This window comes from Pelodiscus sinensis, chromosome 23, assembly GCF_052426305.1.
Source record: "Pelodiscus sinensis isolate ZL-2025 chromosome 23, ASM5242630v1, whole genome shotgun sequence".
Lineage (NCBI taxonomy): Eukaryota > Metazoa > Chordata > Testudines > Trionychidae > Pelodiscus > Pelodiscus sinensis.
Genome location: NC_143074.1, coordinates 18,855,559 through 18,877,866, shown reverse-complemented (window position 1 = coordinate 18,877,866; position 22,308 = coordinate 18,855,559). Strand labels below are relative to the sequence as shown.

Below are 22,308 nucleotides of genomic sequence, written 5' to 3'. Positions count from 1 at the left end.
CTACTCCAGCAGCTTTTCCTTGCCTCCTTTGCCCTCTCCATCCTGCAACCTCAATCTCTTTCCGGAAGCGATCTCCACCGTGGGTGTATATGCTGCTATTCAGCTTCGAGCGGTAACATGTCCACCTTTCCCCCGGTGCCTGGAGAAACCTAACCAGAGCTGACCCTCATCCACAGGAGAGAGCTGTTCTCAAGGAAATGTGGGTGTTTGGAAACAGGGGGGATCCGTTTGGGTTTTTAGGTGCAGAGGACACAATGAGGTGGGGGGGAAGGAGGTATCTGGGAGAGAAAGCTGAGGGTATAGCTGGATTTGCTAGTTTGGGGATTCAAGCAAACGGATGGCTGATTATCATGCAGTCTGAGAGAGGGGTGCATGGGACAAGTTCTTTAGTGGCCATCAGAGAAGCCCTAGTCAGACAGACTTGAGGCCCTGTTGTTGAATCTATCACCTACTCCCACCTTGCCTAGGGACTAGTCACAAGGGGAAAGGCACGCCGGCCAACAAAACACAGGGAGCAGTTTGCAATTCAATTCTGGCGTGGCTGTTTTAACTATAGATATAGAGAGATATAAACGTGGTAGCTGCGTGGCAGCTGGTCTGGTAATATTGAAATGGGAATACCTTGTTCGTCTTGGCTTCCCAGAAGTCTTGTGGGCCGGGATGGATGGTGCTCCATCCCTGTAACAGAATAAAATTTAGAAACAAAAATCATTATATCGTTTGGTGGTCGCTGCTTTTTTTTCTTCTTTGCTGGGTTTTTGTCTTTCCGTTATTTACACAGAGTTGCAAAGTTTGGCTTGGTTTGGCCATTTCAAAAAAGAGGCGGGAGGGGGGTTCCCTCCACGGGACGTTGAGCAATGGTGTGAAGGGATGGGCTCTATTAGAGTGTGTCAGTTGTGTAAGGAAGGCCTCATGGGATTGTAACCGCACTGCCCTCTCTCCTAGGAATGTGAATCGCTCAAGGAGGCAAAGGGCACAGACTGCCTGGATCCTAGCATGTCTCAGATGCCAGACCCAGCACACTGTGCATCTTCTATACATCTTGATAAAGGAACAGTTATGGGGACCACCGCTCTGGGTCAGAACACCACTAATACCAGCTCCAGGCTTCAGCGCTAACCCTGCCTCGCTGGTGGGGTGGAACCAAACCGTCGAGGCGAATGCTGCTGAAGGGTGGATTTGGATTCTGACAGGGACGCTGCATGCTGGGCCCTTCTACTGTGCTCAGCACATCGAGCTCACGCCCCAAAGAAGACACGGAGCGATCCTTCATCGTTTTTCAGAGTACAGCGGCGACCACACAACCACCCAAAGGAACGCCTAAAGGAACACAGCAGGAACACGGCCCAAAGGAACACGGCGTCACCATGCCGTGGGGGAATTACGAGACTACTGGAGGGCAAATGGGAAAAAAACAGCGCCTCTCTCCCCTGCATCGCATGCGAGAGGTGAAAGACGAGACCGTGTGATTCAAAAGATTAGGCCTTAAGCTGGAATTGACAAAACGGGGATTCTGCTCTGGACTCCTGCCTGCTCTGTGGAATTGGCCAAGTTATTTCTCCTTTCTAGACCTTGAATTCCCCCTCTCGCTAGTTCAGCTTTCTGATTTAGATCGTAAACTTGCAGGGTCAAAGACTAACTAGCTCCGTGTGTGTCTCCAGTAGGAATCTGATCTCATTTGGTGCTTGCACCCTTTACTTAACTATAACAAAACAGTAATAATGAGAAACGGGCTATGGAACATGCTCTTTCCACTCTGCACAAAGCTGTAGCTGATCAGAGCCAGGAAAGCTGCAACCAGCCACGCCGGGTGTTGAATCCGCAGATGCCCTGTTTCGCATCTGTGAAGATGAGGAACTCCATGTCATGAAAGGAGCCTTTTATTACACAACATCAGCAGCATCTTTCTGAGTACACTGGTGCCCTATGAATCAGATGTGTGACTGAGAACTGGCAACAGTTCTACCACAACGGACTTTGTTAAACTTCCCTTGGGTGACATACTAAAAAAAACACTTATTCCCTACCACTTAAAGACTCGCCCCCCACCCCAAATCTAGGTAAATGCTCATTATGTCCCCTATCTATCTTGTAAACTTTCTAACCAAGATTTGTAATTGTAGATAATCCAAGCTTGACCGCAGATGTACAGAGCATTTCCTCTAAACCTGCGTGAACTTGATTTCAAACATTAGCTTTAATAAAAAATTGTATATCCCTGCATCAGAAGTCACTGTGTCTTGGTCTTGTTGATCTAGTGAGCCTTTTCCATATCTAATTAGGGTGAACCTGCATTTTGATTCATAATATATTTATGACACGGTTCTTTACCAAAAATCGAACTTCTATCCCAGACATAACAAATGTCAATAAAGCTTTCTGGAGAAACTTCAGTGGAACCATTTTCCATTGGAATATGCTGTTCTGCCTCAATCAAAACCTTTTGCAAAGTTTTGTCAGAATTGCATTTCAGAAGAAAACTGGGGGAAGGAGGGGAAGTTTCAACACAGTCAAAACAGCCCATTGCAACCTTTCCACAACAGAAACATTTGATTTGTCATTTTGAAAGGACTATTGAAAAAAATTTAAAAGCCACAATCAAAATGAAACATTTCAAACAGTTTTTCTTCTCTGAATTTTCTTTCCAGAAACTATGGAAATATTCAGCTTTGGCAATCTCAGAATCCTTTGTGAAATAGGATCCTCATCCTCCGCACATAGTTCTAGTCATTTGACACGAGAACTTTTTATGAGATTTCCTCTGACTTACAAGTACAAAATCTACCAAGACCTTTACTGAGTATTTTTCACAGACATCTCTTCAGCCCACATGATTTGGCCTGGTTTTGTTCTTAAGCAACCAGAGAGAAGCAAGAAAACAGAAAAAAGGTGGCTTCTAGGAGATACAGGAAAAAATCTCCCACCCCCCTCCCATAACACTTTGCCTGATCATTTTAATAGGTAGATATATTCTCTTTGTAGAGAGAAAGTAATAACAAGATACTATCTTTTACAGCATGTGAAACTGAGCTACTGCCATGAAGGTGTGATTGAGTAATAAATCCACCAACTGCTGGAAAAGAACAAGTGGTTAACAATTAGCGCTTCAAATAGGAAAGGGAAAATATTGGTTACTAGTGCAGCGTCGCTAACTCTTGTGATTTTATAATGCACCTCAAGTCCTTCACAAGTATCTTAAACCCCCAGCTCTTGGAGTCATGTGAACATATCAGGAATTCAGCCCTCAGTAAAAAAGAAAAAAAAGTTGTACCCTCATGGCTGCAGAGAAAAGTTTCAGAATGTAACTCCCTAGGCTCACATGCTAAAAGGCGAATGACCAGTGCTCCAAATGTATTATTGATAATAATCATGGTTTTTAACCCCAATCTCGGTCTGTTTGGAGCTGGACTCATGAGTTTTGTGCACTTGTGTTGAGCAATATTGCACCCAAGAGCTGAGGTGTCTTTCAAAGAGCTGAGATCTCTTCTGTGGTTGGGAGTGAAGATACCTAAACCACAAGGACATCAGGTGTCTGTCAGCGGAAGGAGGTATCATTGCTCTTAACGCCTTCTCTCTGCTGGGGCCTTGCCCTCCAAGCTGGAGGATAACCAACTCCCAGAGAAGTTCCCCTGGTCGGCAGTACTCTGAGATGAAACCTTAACGGTTCACATCATCAGAACCCTCAGTGCCTGGTGCTCTTTAATGGGGGAACGCACTGAATATCCAGCTCATTAATGCACTCAGCCCCTTATCTGTAATAACCCCGCCTCTGAAAGGACTGTCTGGTTTCTGCTCGGGAAGGTCTGACAGATGCCTGTAGGCCAAAATGGTGCCCAGAATCCAACACCTCCCCCCTAACTACATCAGCCTCAGTTGCACCCTGGAGCTGCGGGAAAAGAGTCCTTGGGTCTAGAAAAGACCCAAAAGCATGCAAGGCATATATGCCCGAGCAACATGTGAGGTGCTGCTGGAACGGAGAGGTTCTCAGAGGCTGGAGGTGTCCATGGGGACTGCCGTGCTAATTTAATACCCTTTGGATGGGTAATCATCTGCTTAGGTCAGACCTGAGACTGCGCCCGAGTTTGTGTTACTTTCCCACTGGTCCCAACCCTCTGGCTTGAGAATTCAGGCTATCCTGGACTTGATGCTTGGCTGCTTTCCCTGATTCCATGAGAAGCTTGGCTGGACAACCACATTCATCCTTTCCACACAGCCTTTGTGCCCATTTCAGTGTCAGGGGAGGAGCTCAGCAAGGAGGGAGATATAACAGGCAAAGCCATGCCCAAGCAGGAGCTAGGAGGCCTCGCCCCCTCCTGGCTATGCTCCTGAGGGACCACTACTATTAAAATCCCTCACACATGTGGCACCTTCAAACAGCAACATGCGTGACGGGACACTCTACCACATGGCCTGTGCTAGCCATGCCCCTGGGCACCGGGTCAAAGCCATCTGCCTTGTGCAAAGCCAGGCGCAACGCACCACACTCTTTTGTATCCAAGAAGAATTTTAATGAAGGAAGCAACGGGCACTGGAGGAGACGGATTTCCTACTGGCAGAGTTGCCAGAACGAAGCATTTTGTGCCCCTCCGTTAGTGCTACTATTACAGCATTTGTTTGTTTATTCAGGAAAAGCAACAGGCTGTGGCAGCTTGTAATTACTGCTCCCCCTGCACTAATACAGATAAGCCCTTTTTTTCCAAGACGAAAATGGGTACTCGTAGGAATAATCATTTGGATGGGCTGCTGCTCTTTCCTCACGGTGCATTTCACTGTCACCGAAAACCTGTCTAATGGAATTGAAGCTTTTCAAAGGATTCAAGAATTCAGTCCCTTTATGTGAGGGGTGAAGGAAGGAAGATAGGAAGAAAGGAAGGAAAATATTCTTTTCTGTGGTAATGTTGTACAATCCATTTTGAAACAGACCTATTGTACACCAGGTCCGAGGGAAATGTTTTTATTTATATAACACCATTAGCTGTGCCTGAAGCGTTACTGATATCTATGATCACAAGACCATGCTGATTTCAGGGGCAGTTAGAAATCTACCTATGCTTGAGGATCTGGGCTCGGGGGGAATAAAGTACTTCTGAGAAATTCTGTTTCTACATTTGAGCAGATTTTGGTGGTGCAGGACAGCAGTGTGAGCGCTGCATAAAGTCTTATCACACTATGGCCTAGTCTACACTGCTGCGAGCCATCGATCTAAGTTACGCAACTTCAGTTACAACAAGGCTGTGTCTACATTGGCACCCCTTTCCAGAAAAGGGATGCTAATGTAGACTTTGGAATAGGCAAATCCGCGGGGGATTTAAATATCCCCCACGGCATTTGCATTAACATGGCTGCCGCTTTTTTCCAGCTTGGGAAAAAGCCGGAGAAAAGCGCCAGTCTAGACGTTATTCTCCGGAAAATAAAGCCTTGAAAGTAGGAATAAGAAATCCTCCGGAAAAGGCTTTATTTTCCAGAGAATAACGTCTAGACTGGCGCTTTTCTCCGGCTTTTCCCCAAGCCGTAAAAAAGCGGCAGCCATGTTAATGCAAATGCCACGGAGGATATTTAAATCCCCCGCGGATTTGCCTATTCCAACGTGCTACATCAGCATCCCTTTTCCGGAAGGGATGCCAGTGTAGACGTAGCCCAATAGCGTAGCAGAAGCTGACGTACTTAAGATTTATTTCCTGTGATGTCTTCACTGCAGTAAATTGACAGCTGACGCTCTCCCATCTCCTGCCTTCTCTTCTCGTTCTGGAGTACCGGAGTCGATGGGAGAGCTCTCGGTGGTTGATTCAGTGCATCTATACTAGACACGATAAATCGAACCCTGCTGGATCAATCACTGCCTGGTGATCCAGCAGCTCGTGAAGGCATATTAATAAACAATGGTTATTTTTCACCTGGTTTTCCCCCTGTCTCTCCTTTTCTTTTTACCAAGCCCTTCTGTGCCATGACATCTATTCTGACCACTCGGGTCATTGTGTTGAGCTAGTTTCCGTTCCCACTCGAACATGTTGTTGCTCTTGATTTCCAAGCTGTGAACAAAGCCACATACTGCACTGGTGTGTGCTGGGTGTATGAACGTAAGTGACTTACTTTCAAATGAGCCATTCTGTGCAGTGGCACAGGAGTACAGATCCCCTTTAGGATGCTTAACCCATTTCTTTGCTCTTTGGTACATTTCGTCTCTCCTCCTCCTCCAATTTCCACTTTCAGACTGTATTAGCTTCCTCCACCAGTTGCTTTGAAATACCCTGAGAGATGCTATAGCAGCAGGTGCCAAAGGTGAGCAGATATATGCCCTGGGTCTTTGGCTACGTTTAGACTGCATTGCTTTTTCGGGATACCAGAAGTATCCTGACAAAGCAACGCCGTGTCCAAGGAATGCGTCCGCTTTTTCGAAAAAAATTTCAAAAGAACGGATGTGCTCTTTTGCCATCCCTGTAAACCTCATTCTACGAGGAATAAGGGATGGCTTAAAAGAGCACTTTCTTTCACAATTTGGTGCCGTGTAGAGGCGTCAAACTTCGAAAGAGCCTCTTTTGAAAATAAATGGAAAAAAGATATGCAATGTGCGTATCTTTTTCTGATTTAACAGTGCAGTCTAGACATAGTCTAAGTAAAAAGTCTTTCCCACTACCCCATCAATCGGCCCTATTTTGCAAGATGCTTTTTTTTTTTTTAATAGCACTCAACCCTCGTGGAGGTGGAGACTATTTTGTGTAGAGGACGCAACTGATTAGTGATCAAAGACTGTCAGGGCTTGCATATGGAAAAGGCCTGCTGCGATGTTTTCCCCCAGCAGTCTGTTCACCAATATTGGCCCAGTCCAGTTTGAAATGGCGCAACGGATTGATCTGGTAATGCTGTTTCTTGTGCTTTACAAAAGGGCTTTGAGAACTTTTGACAAACAAGAGCTTCTATTGATCAATGATCAGCACTACTGAGAATCAGGCCACTGTCCTTTGGTATTCACAGACAGGGCCACCAACAGGTAGGGGGAGGCTGTCCATTACTGGCCCCAAGCTCTACCCCTTCCTACCACTGCCCCTCCCCCCCCAAGGCACTCCATCCCCCAAGCATGCGGCTTTCGGGGATCAATGGAGAGCCTGGCGCTGTGCGGTGGCAGTGGTCACACTCCCAGGAGCCACAGGGGAAGTGGAGCACGGTGGAACCAGTGCGCCCGCCTAGAGTGCTCCACTTTCCCGTGGCTCCTGCCACTTCTGGGAATGTGGGAGGATGTGACTGCTGCAGCCACGTGGCACCAGGCCCTCCCAGTGATCCCCAAAGCCATGTGCTTGGGGGACAGGGTGCCATGGGGGAAGAAGGTGAAGCAATGGTGGAAAGGGGAGGGCCGGTAATGGACAGTCCCCCGGACAGTAGACCAGTTTGCGCAATCACTCTGGAAGGGACAGGCCTGCAGGCTGGGAGTTTGAGATCCCTGCACTAGACAATAGCTCATCATCAATCCCTCTAGGCTTCAGATTGTTTCCTGAACACAACTTAGCGGCACACATCCTGAAGAGGTTTCTTATTACTGCTTGGCTGTGCGCACTCGGTCGATAGGGTGAGCTAAGCAGTACAAACTCTGTCCACCGAGCAGGGCAGAATGTTTCAGGGGGTGGGGAAGGCCTGTCACTCACTGCCTTCAATAATTCCCTCATACAACTTGCAACACCACATACAATGCCATAGAACCATAGAACTGGAAGAGACGTCAGGAGGTTATCAAGTCCAGACCCCTGCTCTAGGCAGGACCAATTCCAACTAAATCAACCCGGCCAGGGCTTTGTCAAGCCGACACTTAAACACCTCTAAGGATGGAGACTCAAAGGGAACACAAAGGGAAGTGGAGTGGGGACAGACCCTGCACAGGCCGACCAAGCTAGCCATGGTGCTTGGTCATCGCCTAACCTAGTGTACTCAACACATGACCCACGGGCCGCATGCAGACCACGGCCTGTTTGTTTGTGGCCCACAGTGCGGTTTGGGTTTACGCCGGGCTCAACACATGGCCCGTGGGTGGGATCCTTTGAACACGGCTTCCACTGGAGCATGCTTCACGACGGCGAGGTGTCTCCCAGGAGGGGTAAGCACTGAAAGACGCAAGCAGAGGGGCTGGCTGGAACAGACGGGTACAGGGTGTTGGCATTTCTAGACCACAGGGCGGAGGTGCTGGGAGCGCCGGGGCATTGTGGGAAGTGCTTAGCCTTGTGGTGCTGACTGACTCACACTGGCCACGTTTGGGTCTGGCTTACGGCTTCATCTTTGTATTCATGCCATTGACGTGCAATAAACTATTTGCATATATATTTGCATGTATATGCAACCACACTAAAGTTGCGTCCCTCGGCATGTGCTATGAGTATCATTGTGGCCTCCGGGGCTTCCAAAGTTGAGTAGCCCTGATCTAATCCATCCTAACAGATAATTCCTCAGAGGACGCACAGCTAAAATCCAAGGTCCCTGCCTGTGTGCACAGGGGGAAAATCCCTCCCTGACCTCACTTCTGAGGATCAGTTTAACACTGTCAGCATGAGCAAGGAATGGCTGTTCTTCCACACCTCGCTGCAACTCCAGCCCAAGACTGGGGTTCAAGCATGGTGGGTTGAACAACAACTAGTACTTTCTATTGCATATTCACAGACCCATACTCCCTCCGGTAAGCGGTAACGAGCGCGGCAGACCAGCGAGGACTACAGAACGGTACAGAAGTTACAGGCCACGGTTTTGTACTGAGGGAGGACAGAAACCTACCAGCCAATATTCAGGCTACTGCTGATGAAATAGAATGTGATGGTCAGTAACTGCATCCATTTGGAGCATTTCAGTGACACCTCCAGTAACACGTCAGTTAATCTTATTCAGAGAGCAACATTCCTCGGGCAGACAAGACAGAGGGAGCGAGCCAAACCAGTGAAATGATGCTGGGGTTCTAGCCAACAAAGAAATGAATCCCAGGTCCAAGAGCACTCGAAATCTCTCTCCCCAGTTCAGAAGAGAAGTGGCCTTTCTTTGAGCAGCGGTGGTGCTGTGTGAGAAACTCAAAGGGAGCCTACACCCTCTCTGGGGTAACTCTGCTAAGGCATTGGAGACACATTTGTGCATGTTCATGTGCACGCTAATTATATTTTTGAAGCCTGCTTGGGGGAGGCCGTGTCTACCGTTTCAGCAGAACATGTGGCTGTCAAAACGCAGGGTGGCTGTGATTTAGGTCAGTGGTGTTCACCCTATTTTAATTCGCGACCCCCATAACTGGGAAAATTTTTGTTGAGCCAAAAAAAAAAAAAAAAAGTGCCGAGAACATTTTGTTGTGTCTCCTTTAATTTAAAGCGCCGGTCCATTCCCTCTGCCCCCGCCGCATGTACATTGAGCGCCAAGCCGGGAAAAGAGCCGGACCGGCACTGCGACCCTCCTCCAGGAAGACAGACCCACAGGTTGTGCACCGCTGATTTAGGTGAATGAATGGCTGTGGGGCCATGAGGAGAAGCAAAACCATTTTCAGACCGTTTTCAGCTCCTCGTTAGTCTAAGTGCTCCATCCCTAGCTAAGATCACGTCACTTCCCCGGTTCCCAACACACGGGCTCTCAGCACGATCCCTCGCTTCCGCAGGCCTTGGGAGACAGGCCAGTCCTTGCCTACAAGACAGCTCCCCCACCCCCTCCAACCTGAAGCAAATTATTTCCATGTGCACATAGCACTCCTCAGACGCACTCACCCAGGTAACTACCTTTGCAATAAAACCTGTTAACTCTGTCCACACATCTATACAAGTGACACCATCATAGGACCTAACCTCAGAAGCCACTACATCAGAGGTTCAGACAAGTGCACATCCACTAATGTGGTCTATGTCATTGCCCCTCTGCCATGGATATTGGCCACAGTGGTCGTTTTCTGCAACAAAGGATAAATAGACATAAAACACCTACATATATTGTTAGTCTTTAAGGTGCTGCAGGACCATTTGTTGTTTTTTAAGCTTTTCCAGTTACAGACTAACTTGGCTACCTCTCTGAAGCTTTTAGACATAAAACAGATATTTTAAATGGTAACACACAGAAACTTGTAAGGGACCATTTTATCCTGCCTGGGCACTCGTTAATGGATTTACAAGTAGCCATTCTTCTACTAAGGAATTTCATAAGCCAACTACAGAAAGAGAAAGTGCAGAACTGACCTTCATTTGCAAATTTGACACCATCTCCCTTGGCCTAAACAAAGACTTGAACTGGTTAACATATTATAACACCAGCTTTCCTTACATTCAACACCCCTTTGACATCAAACTTAAGTATGGGACACTTTCAGCCCACTCAACTAGCCTCATTAGCACCGGCACTACAACTGACAGGAATTTTTTTCTCTCTCTGCCTTCTTATTCTGAGAGCTCCCACTTTCTTCTTCACTCAAGATCATATCATCTTCAGTTTTTGGAGAGAGAGGGTTATGCTTCAGGCTCACTCCCTGGGGGTATGTCTACACTACCCCGCTAGTTCGAACTAGGAGGGTAATGTAGGCATACCGCACTTGCAAATGAAGCCCGTGATTTGAATTTCCCGGGCTTCATTTGCATAAGCGGGGCGCCGCCATTTTTAAAACCCCGCTGGTTCGAACCCCGTGCAGCGCGGCTACACGGGGCAAGAACTAGGTAGTTCGAACTAGGCTTCCTAGTTCGAACTACCGTTACTCCTCATTCCACGAGGACATTCCACGAGGAGTAACGGTAGTTCGAACTAGGAAGCCTAGTTCGAACTACCTAGTTCGTGCCCCGTGTAGCCGCGCTGCACGGGGTTCGAACCAGTGGGGTTTTAAAAATGGCGGCTCCCCGCTTATGCAAATGAAGCCCGGGAAATTCAAATCCCGGGCTTCATTTGCAAGTGCGGTATGCCTACATTACCCCGCTAGTTCGAACCAGCGGGGTAGTGTAGACATACCCTAGGTGGGTGACCCTGTGGAGAGGAGTAGCATCGCTTTCCATGAGGCTGACTCTCTGACTTCCTGCCTCACGCAGTGTAGTGATGGTGAATTCTCTCCAGACTGGCATTCAGAACTAAAAGGAACTGTTCGTTCAGCTACCAGCATATGCTGTCTCCCCTCCCCCAGGTCTGACAGTGCACTAGCGAGCATTAACGTAGTCTGGGTAAGTCTACACTGCACCGTTATTTCAAAATAACAATGCATGCGTCTACACAGCCGTTCTGTTGTTTTGAAATAATTTTGAAATAATGGATGGCTTCTTCTGAAATCTGTAAACCTCATTCTACAAGGAATAACGCCCATTCTGAAATAGCTATTTCGAAATAAGGCATGTGTAGACACTCCACTGCTGCTATTTCGAAATAGCCCCTCAGCAAGGCCATTCTAAGTTCTTCCTCCCCCATGCCACCTGTGGCTCTAAATCGAGGTAACACGTCTACATTAGGGAAACCTGCCTTGGACTAATTTGGAGGCTTCCCTGAAGCGTGGATGTGCTATTTTGAAATAAGCTATTTTGGAATAACTATACTGGAATAGCTTATTTTGAAATAGCCGTGCAGTGTAGAAGTACCCTCTGTGCGAGCGTGAAAGTCTCTTTTCCAGGATCCCTTTGATGGGTGGTCCAGTTCTACTGAAATGAAGGTTAGTGGTGATGACTTGCTAACAGCAGAAATGTGATTCCTAGACTCTGACCCCGCCAGGAGGAAAACACAGTAGAATAATGCGTAGTTTTCTCGAAAGTTAGCATTAGGATCAACAGTTGATCTGGGCCAGTTCATGACAGTTGGGTGCACCTGTGGGTTTTTTTTTTTCTTGTAAGCTGCAATTTTGTGAGGAAAAGAAATCAGCCCCTCTGCTGGGGATGCAAGAGGGTCTGTTGGCTTTCTTCAGGGTGGAGGGGAAGCCCACTGCAGCCTCAGCTCCCAAGCTTGTGTTTGGAGGGGTGTTGCTGGTCTGACAGGGCCAACATACAGGAGGGCTACGTCTAGATTGTGCGCCAGTCTAGACATGGATCTTTCGGAAAATAAAGCCTTTTCCGAAAGATCCCTTATAGGATCTTATAGGGATAAGGGATCTTTCGGAAAAGGCTTTTTTTTCCAAAAGAGCCACGTTTAGACTGGCGCTTTTTTCCGGCAAAGCTCCGTGCCGAAAAAAAGCAGCAGCCATTTTTATGCTAATGAAGCAGGGGAGATTTAAATCCCCGCTTCATTAGCAATTGCGATACGTCTAATTTGCATCCATTTTACAAAAAAGGGATGCACTCTAGATGTAGCCGAGAGGTTTACCTGAGAGTGAGGCCTTCAGAGCCTTTTCTGTAAGATATTTTCTGAATCTGAGCTCACCAAATTCACGGTGGAAAAGTGCAATGGGCAAGATGTTTCTCACTCAATCAACAGAGCGGGCATTGGTGATCGCTGCCCCCAGGGAAGGAGAAAATTTCTTGAACCCAGGACTCTGGTCAGAGTCCCAGACCATGAAGTGCAAGTTCACGGTAAGGAGGAAAAACGTAGAGCAACTATACTAAACATTCCAGCTGGGCTAATCTAAACTATCCACTAGCCACAAAATTATGTACAGAAGTATAAGGATAAAAGCTGCAGAAATCTGTGGACACAGGCCCACCATGAGACGGTCAGAAGGAAGAGGAGAGGTGCTGGCCTCCGCTGCCTCTCATGCCCTCAATCCGGAGCACAAGGTGACACTGTTTGCTCGAATTTCTGGACTCAGGCACGTGAGGCAATTCCATTACTCTGTCCCCACCAGAGTCAAACCCTAGGTAGAAGCTCTCCCTGCATGGGCTGTTTGTGGAGAACAGAGACACCACAAAATGATGCATCTTCAGGGTGTCTCTCTTTGCAGCATCATTAGCTGAGCACTTCAAAGTGTGTCATTCCTCCATCCATGCTTCCTCCTCTCCCAGACTCGCAGCACCAGGGACCTGAAATATAATTCCTAGGTGCTGCCCCACCAGGAAGAAAACACAGCAGAATTACACCCTGGTTTTCTAGAAGTTGGCATCAGGACCAACAATCGATCTGGGCACATGCATTATGAATTCAGTTCAATGTTCAGGCCTGCATTTGCTTCTCCAAGCTCCAAAAACTGATGTCCAAGAGAGAGATCTGTCCTGCTTGATGCAAACCACTAACCTCACTACATTGGGGGAAACTCTCAGGATGGTAACCTTCATTCTGGTGATTGTCTGATACTAGCGGAAGACAAAGTACAGCAAGCCAAGACTGGTGCATCTGGCAGTAATTTATATGGCAAACACCACTTTTAGTTAATCATTTATTGCAGCTTCTGCGTCTAGGAATCAATAAGGCAAGTGCACTGTGGATATTAGCATCCGTCGCCTACATAAATTTATCAACAGGCAGCCTCGAGAAGAGGCTTAAAGAGATGTTTCATGCGTAGGCTTTTCCTCCCTTAAACCAGTAATACCACACAGGCAAAGCCTTACATTTTAACACCCAGCCCAGTGTACAGGCAAGTTGATCCTTTTCATTCTTAACCTTCAACCCTCTTGACTTTTGATGCTGCCAATGGTAAAAAACATTGGCGCTCCCAAGCTAGCTTCCCAACGCAACGCTTCTGAATCTTTCAGACATTGCGTAGGACATGAGCAGGGCTCTGCCATCTCTGTCTACACTGAGTTGTTCGTTACATTACTTCTGAATAGAGTCCCATACATTTTCCTCCTCCAAGTGCTCTTTGACAGAGGGACTCTCATGGTCCATCCCCTTTTATGTCTAATGGCATGACCACATTTAGGCTCCTGAAATAAGCATGATTCCTTCCTCAGCTATTCATAGGAGAGGGTTTTTCCTCTTGCATAAAATTTCCATTATTGAAGTGACCTACGTCTCTCTTATTCCCCGTATTGATTCCCTAGGTCACAACGTTAGTCTCCTGCCCCACGTGCGACATGATTTACCGTTGAGTTGTTATTCTGCTAGAGCGAGACGGCTTGGTAAGAGGGTTTTACTGTCCATCCCTGGCATATAAATACTGGGGGGCCGGCAGGAATCAACTATTTATTTCAACTGCCATAAACACAGTCTCTGGAGCAGCGTATTTGGAATGGAATTAAGGCCCATATCACTGGCCTTATTGTGAATACGATGTAGCTGTTTAGAGGACGAGTGCAGATAAATGTGGCCGGATCATACAAACTGGCTCAGTAGGGCTGTGTCCAGACTCAGGGTTTTTTTCGGGAAAAGTAGCCTTTTCCTGAAAAAACTTCCCCTGCGTCCAGACTCAAGCCGCGTTCTTTCGAAATTATTTCGAAAGAATGCGGCTTTTCTTTCGATGGCGGTAAACCTCGTTTCACGAGGAAGAACGCCTTCTTTCGAAAGTTCCTCTTTCGAAAGAAGGCGTTCTTCAATGTAAATAGGGCTTCCTCGAAAGAGAGCATCCAGACTCGCTGGGTGCTCTCTTTCGAAAAAGCGGATTGCTCTTTCGAAAGATCCGCCTGCAGTCTAGACGCGATCTTTCGAAAGAGGCTCTTTCGAAAGATGCTTTCGAAAGAGCCTCTTTCGAAAGAAGCCTGCAGTCTAGACATAGCCTAGGAGTAGGGAGGCAAGGGGGAATTAGAGAGGTACCAGGTGTCAGGACTGTACAGGTCAGACATTGAGTATGATGCCAAGTCACAATAAGCAGGCGAGGGACCAAGATGGCGGAGTCTGAGGAAGGCGCACGGGGAAGGAGCAGATGTGGGAATGTGGTTGTGACGTAGCGAGGGGTAACTTGCTGGGGCTGTGGGTGACCTCTGCTGTCTGTAGCATGACCCAGCAGGGCAGGGGATGAGTCATTATGCAAAAGGGGTCTCTCAACCTGTCTGACCAGCTACCCCCCAGGGAGAGAAACAAAGGAAGGTGGAATGCCGCTCCTGGCTGGGGGGCAGGGCTGGAGGAGAGTGAGTTAGTCTCTGGCTGGTATCATGGAGGAAGCAGCCTAGGCAACAGGCTGGGAGTTAGGAGCCCAGACTTCCCCATATCAAGGGGGGCTGAGGCATCCTAGGCCTGCCCTGTAACCAGATTCCATCTGTGCTGTGCTGTATCCTGGAGAAGCAATAAACTCCCTCTGTTCTACTGGCTGGTGGAGTCTGTTTGTGCCATTTCAGGGGTGCAGGAGACGGGAAAACCCCAACACGCCGTCACAGTGGTGCTGGTAGGTGAGATGGGCAATGGGAAAAGGGAGCTGGGAAGAGGTCTCCGATGGGAAATGGGTGGACGGCCATCAAGGCCTCATCCCCAAAGATGCAGGTTCAGAATTGCATGTGGAAAATGCTCGTGTATTTGCTTTGCACCTGTTTGCCGATGACTGTCCGTTGCTGGCTCATTCGGTGAAGGATGCACAGGAGCTTTTAGATCACTTTGTTACTTCTGCTCACCATTTTGGACTCACAGTGAGCCTATAAGAAGACAGAAGTTATGCCTCAGCCTGTCTGGAAAGAGCCCTCCAGTGATTACTGCTGCTGACAAGTTCTGCTACCTGGGAAATGTACTGTCCTCTAGCACAAACGTGGATCGTGATGTATCTGCTCAACTAGCCAAAGCCAGAGCTTTGGAAAATTGACCAAACGCCTATGGAATGACCATGGTATTAAACTCCATACCAAGATAGCAGTTTATCAGGCAATTGTCCTGAATGTGCTGCTATTTGGCTCGGAGTCATGGACAGTATATCATTGCCATGTTTTAAAACTTGATCAGTTCCATATGTGTTGTCTGAGGAAGACTGCCCACATGAATTGGTAGGACAAAATTCCTAATATGGAGGCTTTTAAGCTGCGTGGTGTCATGAGCATGGAAGCAATGCTTATGAACAAACAGTTTCGCTGGATTGGTCATGTTATAAGGATACCAAAGATGGTCTTTTATGGCCAGCTTGCTCATGGAAAGCGCTCTTTCAGTCGTCAGTATAAGCGCTATAAAGACATCTTAAAAGCCAATATGAAGTCATGAGGCATATCTCCCAATGATCTGGAAATTCTAGTTCAGAACAGATTGTCCTGGTGACAAACCATTGTACAGGCTCTTAACTGCTTTGAGAGTCAGCATATCCAGGCATTGCAGGAAAAGTGCAGGATCCGAAAAGGGCATACAGTGCCTACAGTTGACGGCTTTTTATGTGACATCTGTAATCGGCTCCGTGGATCAAGAATTGGTTTAGTCGCTCACAAACGGCGTCATAGAAGATGAGATCTGTCGATCGATGGCTCAGTCCAAGAATATGTGCAAATTGTCTCTTGTGTGAATGTGGGCAAATAGCCACCTGTTTATCTCTCTGGCCATTTGCGTGTGCAAATGATCAGTTCTCTCGCCACTGCAGTAACTGCATGAGAAAATGTGGTCAATGATTGCATGTACATTCTTTGCATGCATAACTGCACCCATCAACTTTTGAAAACCAGAACCTTCCCCAACTTGCTTTCAGGAATGGAAAAAGTGCCCAGATTGCTCTGATATGAGAAGATGCTTCTTAGAACTGAATATCTGACCGAGATAGATGGCTCTAATATACACCAGCTTTACCCACAGCCCTCAAAATACATTACAAAGGAGGATGGTTATTCCCATTTTAGAGAGAGGGAAATGGAGCCACTGTGCCGTGCCAAGAACAGAATCCAAGTCTGGTATCGACATAGCACCAAAATTCTCATTTTTTGAGGTGTACAGCTAGTTTGAGCCAAGGGGTTTGGTTTGAACTAACATGTCCCAGTGCACACTTCCTGGTTCGAATCAGCTGTTGAGCAGAGTAACGCGCCAGCGAGACCATGCTAATGAAGAGCGGGATATTTAAATCCCCACTTCATTAGCAATTTCGGTCCCCTACATTTGCATCCCTAGGTTGAACTTGCATACCCTAAGACTTCTTTCTCCTAGCCCTCCATAAGATGCACACTGCACTATGAGATCAGTCTGCCAGTACTGCGTGAGTTCACTTCTAGGGTTATGAAGGTCCCATCTGTCACACTTTTAAATAATTGGCTGATGGTTACGGATTCATTCGATATACGTTGTGATAATGTTAATCAAGATGAATTAATAGAGCCCTCACCCAGATGGCATACAGTATGCACTCCTTTGGGAATGCCACTGCCGTTTCAAAATTAATTAATGGACCTATAATTTTATAGTGGCGCTGCCCAGGCAATTGCCATAATTGTAGGAATTTAATGGTCACCTGATTTATAAGATGTCAGTGCAATATAGCCAACAGAAAGAAGAGGAGAAAAGCCACAGATCACTATGGGCCAGTCCTTAGCCAGGGCCGACTTATCCAGTAGGCACAGTGCCTAGGGCCCACAATACTTTTAGGGGCCCACGAAAATGTTTTAATTTCTTTTCAAATCAGAAGAAAAAAAATGAACTTTTAGGGTCGAAGAAAACGTTTTAATTTTTTTCTCACATCAGAAAAAAACGTAACTTTTAGGGCCCACGAAAATCTATTACATTTTGCCTAAAACAGAAAAAAAAAATATGGAAGTGTTTAAAGTTGTATCAAAAATAATTTTTAATGTTTTTTTTTTATGGAGGAAGGGGCCCACGAAAGTCATAAGGCAGCCCTGTCCTTAGGGCCAGTGTTTGAGCGCCAAATCACTGCAATTAAATCCATCTGAAATGGCAGCAAACCCCACCCCCACACAACTTCCTGCTGATGTGTCCCCTGCCATAGCTCCTCCCAGCTCACTCCTCTGAAGGAGCTCCGCCAGACCCAGTCCACTGCCCTTCCTCAGCCAGGCAGGTTCCCTGCACCCCATATAGTCTACCTTCCTGCTTTAAGGATAGCACCTCTTCTACTAGGCACTGGCTCTGGGCTTCTGACACATCATCCTCTAACATCTGATTCAGGGCTCTGAGGCCTTAAATCCTTTTCCAGACCCAGCTCATCCTGGGACACCGTCTCAGGGAGAGAGGATGATTCTGGAAGTGACTCTTTCCCGTTCACAGTCATGAGAAAAAACACATCCCAAAGTGCTCACGAACCGAAGCCCCTTTGGGCTCCATTTGTTGCCCACCGCTGACTGTTTCCTTCATAGCACCGAGTGATCCCGGGCGCCCCGCACGGAGCCTATAGAGTCTACATCACAAAACGCTTTCAGGGAGGGCACGTCTACACAGCCCAAAAAAAACCCAAGGCAAAGAGGTGCAAAGCCCAGCTTAAGCTGATGGGGGCTCACACGGTGGGGCTAAAAACAGTCGTGTAAATGGCTGGGCTCGGGCCACATGCAGCCCGTGAGACATTTTGTTTACCACAGGCCACACGCAGGCTTGCCAGATTCTGCTGGTTTCTGTCCATGTCGTTTTTTTCCTAGCGGGATTACTCAAGCGACACACCCGTAAAGCCAGAGCACGTGCACTGAGGAGCAGGCCGGTGGCACACAACACGGACTGTGATTGCCGGGCGCTCCCTCTGCATCCAATCCCAGCGCTGCTACAGTTCCATCGGCACCCCAGCCGCACGTTCTAGGCCCCGCAAGCGCAGTGAGCCGAGCTACCCTCTCTCCGGAGGTTGTGTTGGTTACAACAGTCTTGTAGCCCCCTGGGATGAAGGAGGGCCACTCCTGCAGCCCACTCACTAGCCTAGGTTTCCCGTTGCTCCTCTATCGCCACTCCTCAGATGTAATCCCGAAAACAATCCATCCCCTCGAACTCAGTCCTTGATTCACTCCAGACTCCTGGCACTGCCGACAGCCAAGAGCCCGGCTGCATTTTCCTCTGAAGGCCAAAGACTTTCCTCCCTCTTCCCTTCCTGTCCCTGTCCCCTGCTGGATTTGCTTTCTTCGCCCCAGCTTGTGACTTTTGTCTGTCAGTCACTTCCGCTTGGCAAAGGCAGGGTTGATTCAGGACATCGTGTGCTCTCTCTCCTCTGTTGTCTGCCAGAGGACTGTACCTGCTGTGGAGTGAAGTCAGTATCCCCGGGGGTATTGTGGGAAGCTGAGGAAGCCAGCCTCAAAGCTAGCTTTACCTTCCAAAGGCACAGTCCTCTTACCTTCCGGGGAGGGAGGCCTGTTATCTGCTTGTAGAGCCAGCTGTGCAGTCTCTACCTCTTACACAAGAAAACACCATGAGACTCGTACCCTTTCTGCGGCTGCCTGAAATGCAGGCTTGTTGCTCGCGTAGGGAGGGATGTTTCTCACGTCCGTTAATACTATACAGAGCCCCAAACAAAACGCTCTGGATCCCACCAACTTAAAAACCCGCAAATCAGGGTAAGAAAGGCGAGAGAAGAACAGCTGAGAATGAGACGGACGAGCATTCAGCTTATCTGCAGCGGTGGCTTCTGACTGGAAATGGCGCTATGCCACGGAAAAGTCTGGGGCAACGCGGCCCCCGTCCTGCTCTCCCTCACGCTCACTCAGCACCCAATTCACAACTGACCCCTACCAGAGGCACATTCTGTGTCTGAGCCAGAACACAGATGTGTATCTTAGACATGGTTTTCCCATGGTTACCAAAAAAGTCCTTGTATAACACCCAGAACATCTGCTGGCATTTCCAGCCCTCCACAGAGCAAAAGATATTGCTGCTTCCCCTCCGGAAATCTCTACTCCGGACACTCAGGGTTGAGTTTGCAGGGGTGAGGAAGGTTCCCTTTAGGAATTCAGTACTCTGCAGTTTGCTCTTCCTGGAGAACTAACCCTTCCCCCTAGCCCCATCCAAATGCCCTTTTCATCCGTTGCCTTTAGAACTCCCAAGCACCCCAAGCTGAGGCGGCTTTGACATTTGAAGAATCTGCATGTGCGGGTCCTTAGATGACCCCGTAAATCAAGCGTGTCAGGGTTTGTTAAGCACTAGACACAGCTCCAGCGCTGCCCTGTTTAGTTAATGCTCTAGACCAGACTTGCGGCTCTTCAAAGAGACACATCCTGCAGCTCTGCCCTCCCACGACTATTGTGACTCCGCAGCACGGAGAGCAGCACAGAACGGTTTTATGTGTCAGTCAGCACAGCAGATGTGATTCAGAAGGCGTAATGAGATCAGATATCAGTGATGGGAAGGATACCAATGGAGGATTATTCACAGTCACTCTCAAGTCATGAGCAGACACTGGCCAATGCAACCCTGAAGAGTCACTGTCAAGTAGTGAAAAGCTCTGAAGAGGTCACTATCAAAATTAATTTTTTGGGAGGGGAGCGGGGGGAGAGAAGGCCAGTTTTACAAAAACTAAACAAACAAAAATTCAAGATTTTTTTTCCTCATGGAAAACACAGGACTTCAACTTTTCTCCTACAACACTGGAAACCCCAACACAACTGCACTGGATGAGTGCATAGGACTCGAAAGTATAAGTGACGGCAAAGAGAAAATGAACCTAACCAGTCTAGTTCAGCCTATGTGAAGTGCAAAATATAAACCAAGAACCCCATGAAGAATAAATTAGACTTAAAAAGATTCTTTCTGCTTTACTAATTGGAAGTGCTGAAGGGAAAGCATTTTATTAAACACGTGATTTGTATTTTGACCGTGTCCTGTTTAATAATCTACACCAATTTTCTGGGATTTAATATCATTTCAGATCATGTTATCTGTAAAGGATGGACCAGATCAGATTACAGTGCTTGTTACCCAACATATATCTAATCCAAGAGCCTTGTACTTAAAATGATAGCCCTGCATTCACACCTTCCTATGGGCTGTACAGCCTTCTGAAAATTGGGAAAGATTTTTAAATACAAGGCAAATCTATATCTTTTGGTTGCCTTCCTCCATGCCACTGGACAATAATATCTGATGCTACCCAGGTCTTGCTTTGCTTCACCCCTTTGAAACGAACATCTTTCTTGCACCTTCAGAGCTTTCTTTGGGCAGATTAATACACAGCAATATCATGTCACATAGTGTAAAATTACTTGGGTCTGTGTAACCCGAAGAATCTGATGAGGTGACCACTCCTTATCTACTATATATTTTAGAGAGTTTGTCCATCTGTCTGTTTGATCAAGAACTCCTAAATGATATGAGCTAGGACCACCAAATTTGGTAGGCAGCTTCCTCTTTTCATAACTTAAAGCAACATAAGGGCTTCTTGGTGCCAGAAAGCCAGGATGTGCTTGGAATGGGATTGCCGCTGATAAAACCAAACAGAAAAGAGATCCCGCTGCCAAATCAAGTGCAACCCTCAAAACCGACATAACTGAGAGTCAGCCTGTTGAAAGAGATTGAGCCAAGAAACAAGCCAGAAAAACAGGATAAACCTGAAATAGGAAAGTGTCTCAATAAACTTTCAGAAAAAAATGATATAACAGAGAAATTTGGAGTAATGTTCTGTTTTGGCACAGCTAAATTAATGCTTAAGTTTTGACAACTAGAAGGCAATATTACTGGAAACCAATTTGACACTAGCCCTTTTTTGCTAACACATCATGAATGATCAGCGCTTATCGAAACGAAGAAAAAAAATGCACTTGATGCAATTCTCATTTTTAAAAAAAAGTACTAAAAAAAATTAAACCAATTTTAACCATCCCTTTTTAAAGAACTCTAACATAAAAATGAACTTCACTAAAATACCCCTCGTTTTGAAAAATAAATGAAGTGAATACGTTTTCCTTTTAGTTCCCAAAATAAGTAAGTCAATAAATAAATATATAAAATCCACTGAGTTAAGGATTCCAGGTAAATCGCCTAGTGGGAAATAAAAGCAGCAGCATGGCGCGGAGGCTGTTCATACATCTCCTATGGCTGGTGAGGGAACTAAGTGAGTTACTTAGGCAACAGCCTTCTCTCAGAGACACATCTGGCCTTGCACCTTGCTACTGGGCACCGTGGAACAAGCATAGACTATACGCAAGAGAGATATGCACGGGGAGAAAATCCACTCTCTGTGTAGCAACCAACAGCATAATCAGGACCCATAGTGACAGCGTTGGCTTTTATTCCTGGCTCCATTCACAGTCAGCAACAAAAGGGGCTTAGTGCAGGTTTTGTGTGTGTTACATTGCAAGGCTAGAAACAGGAGGGAGGTTCTTCTTGACAGACTCCGGCTGACGGTGTGTATCTGAGCACCTACCGGGTCCACTGCACCATGCCGGCCAGTGTAGGGCGGGCCGCTGTTCTGTTTGCCTTACCTTCTCGCTTCATGCCCATAGCCAGACACTTCTGATACCGGCAGTACTGGCACCGGTTCCGCTGGCGCTTGTCAATCAAGCAATCCTTGTTGTCACGGCAGGTGTAGGTGAGGTCCTTCCGCACGGTGCGCTTGAAGAAACCTTTGCAGCCCTCGCAGCTGTACACTCCGTAATGTTTACCTGCAGGGGCGCGAGGGGGATGAAGAAATTCAGAAGTCACGCAGATGCCCTGAGGAACAAACAGCCCCCATGC

The 22,308-nt window shown here is 47.2% G+C and overlaps 1 protein-coding gene across 6 annotated transcripts in view; it reads right to left on the bottom strand.

Moving 5' to 3' along the window:
- Positions 1 to 22,308, bottom strand: part of RXRA (retinoid X receptor alpha) — a 287,469-nt gene that overhangs the window by 60,544 nt on the left and 204,617 nt on the right. For 5 of the 6 annotated variants that reach the window (XM_075905236.2, XM_075905238.2, XM_075905241.2 and 2 more), the window contains 2 exons: positions 22,056 to 22,235; positions 622 to 678 (listed from right to left, as the gene is read on the bottom strand). In XM_075905236.2, coding sequence (XP_075761351.2) covers positions 622 to 678; positions 22,056 to 22,235 — 237 coding nt within the window. The remainder of the gene's footprint in view (positions 1 to 621; positions 679 to 22,055; positions 22,236 to 22,308) is intronic. The other variant, XM_075905237.2, reaches the window with a different exon arrangement.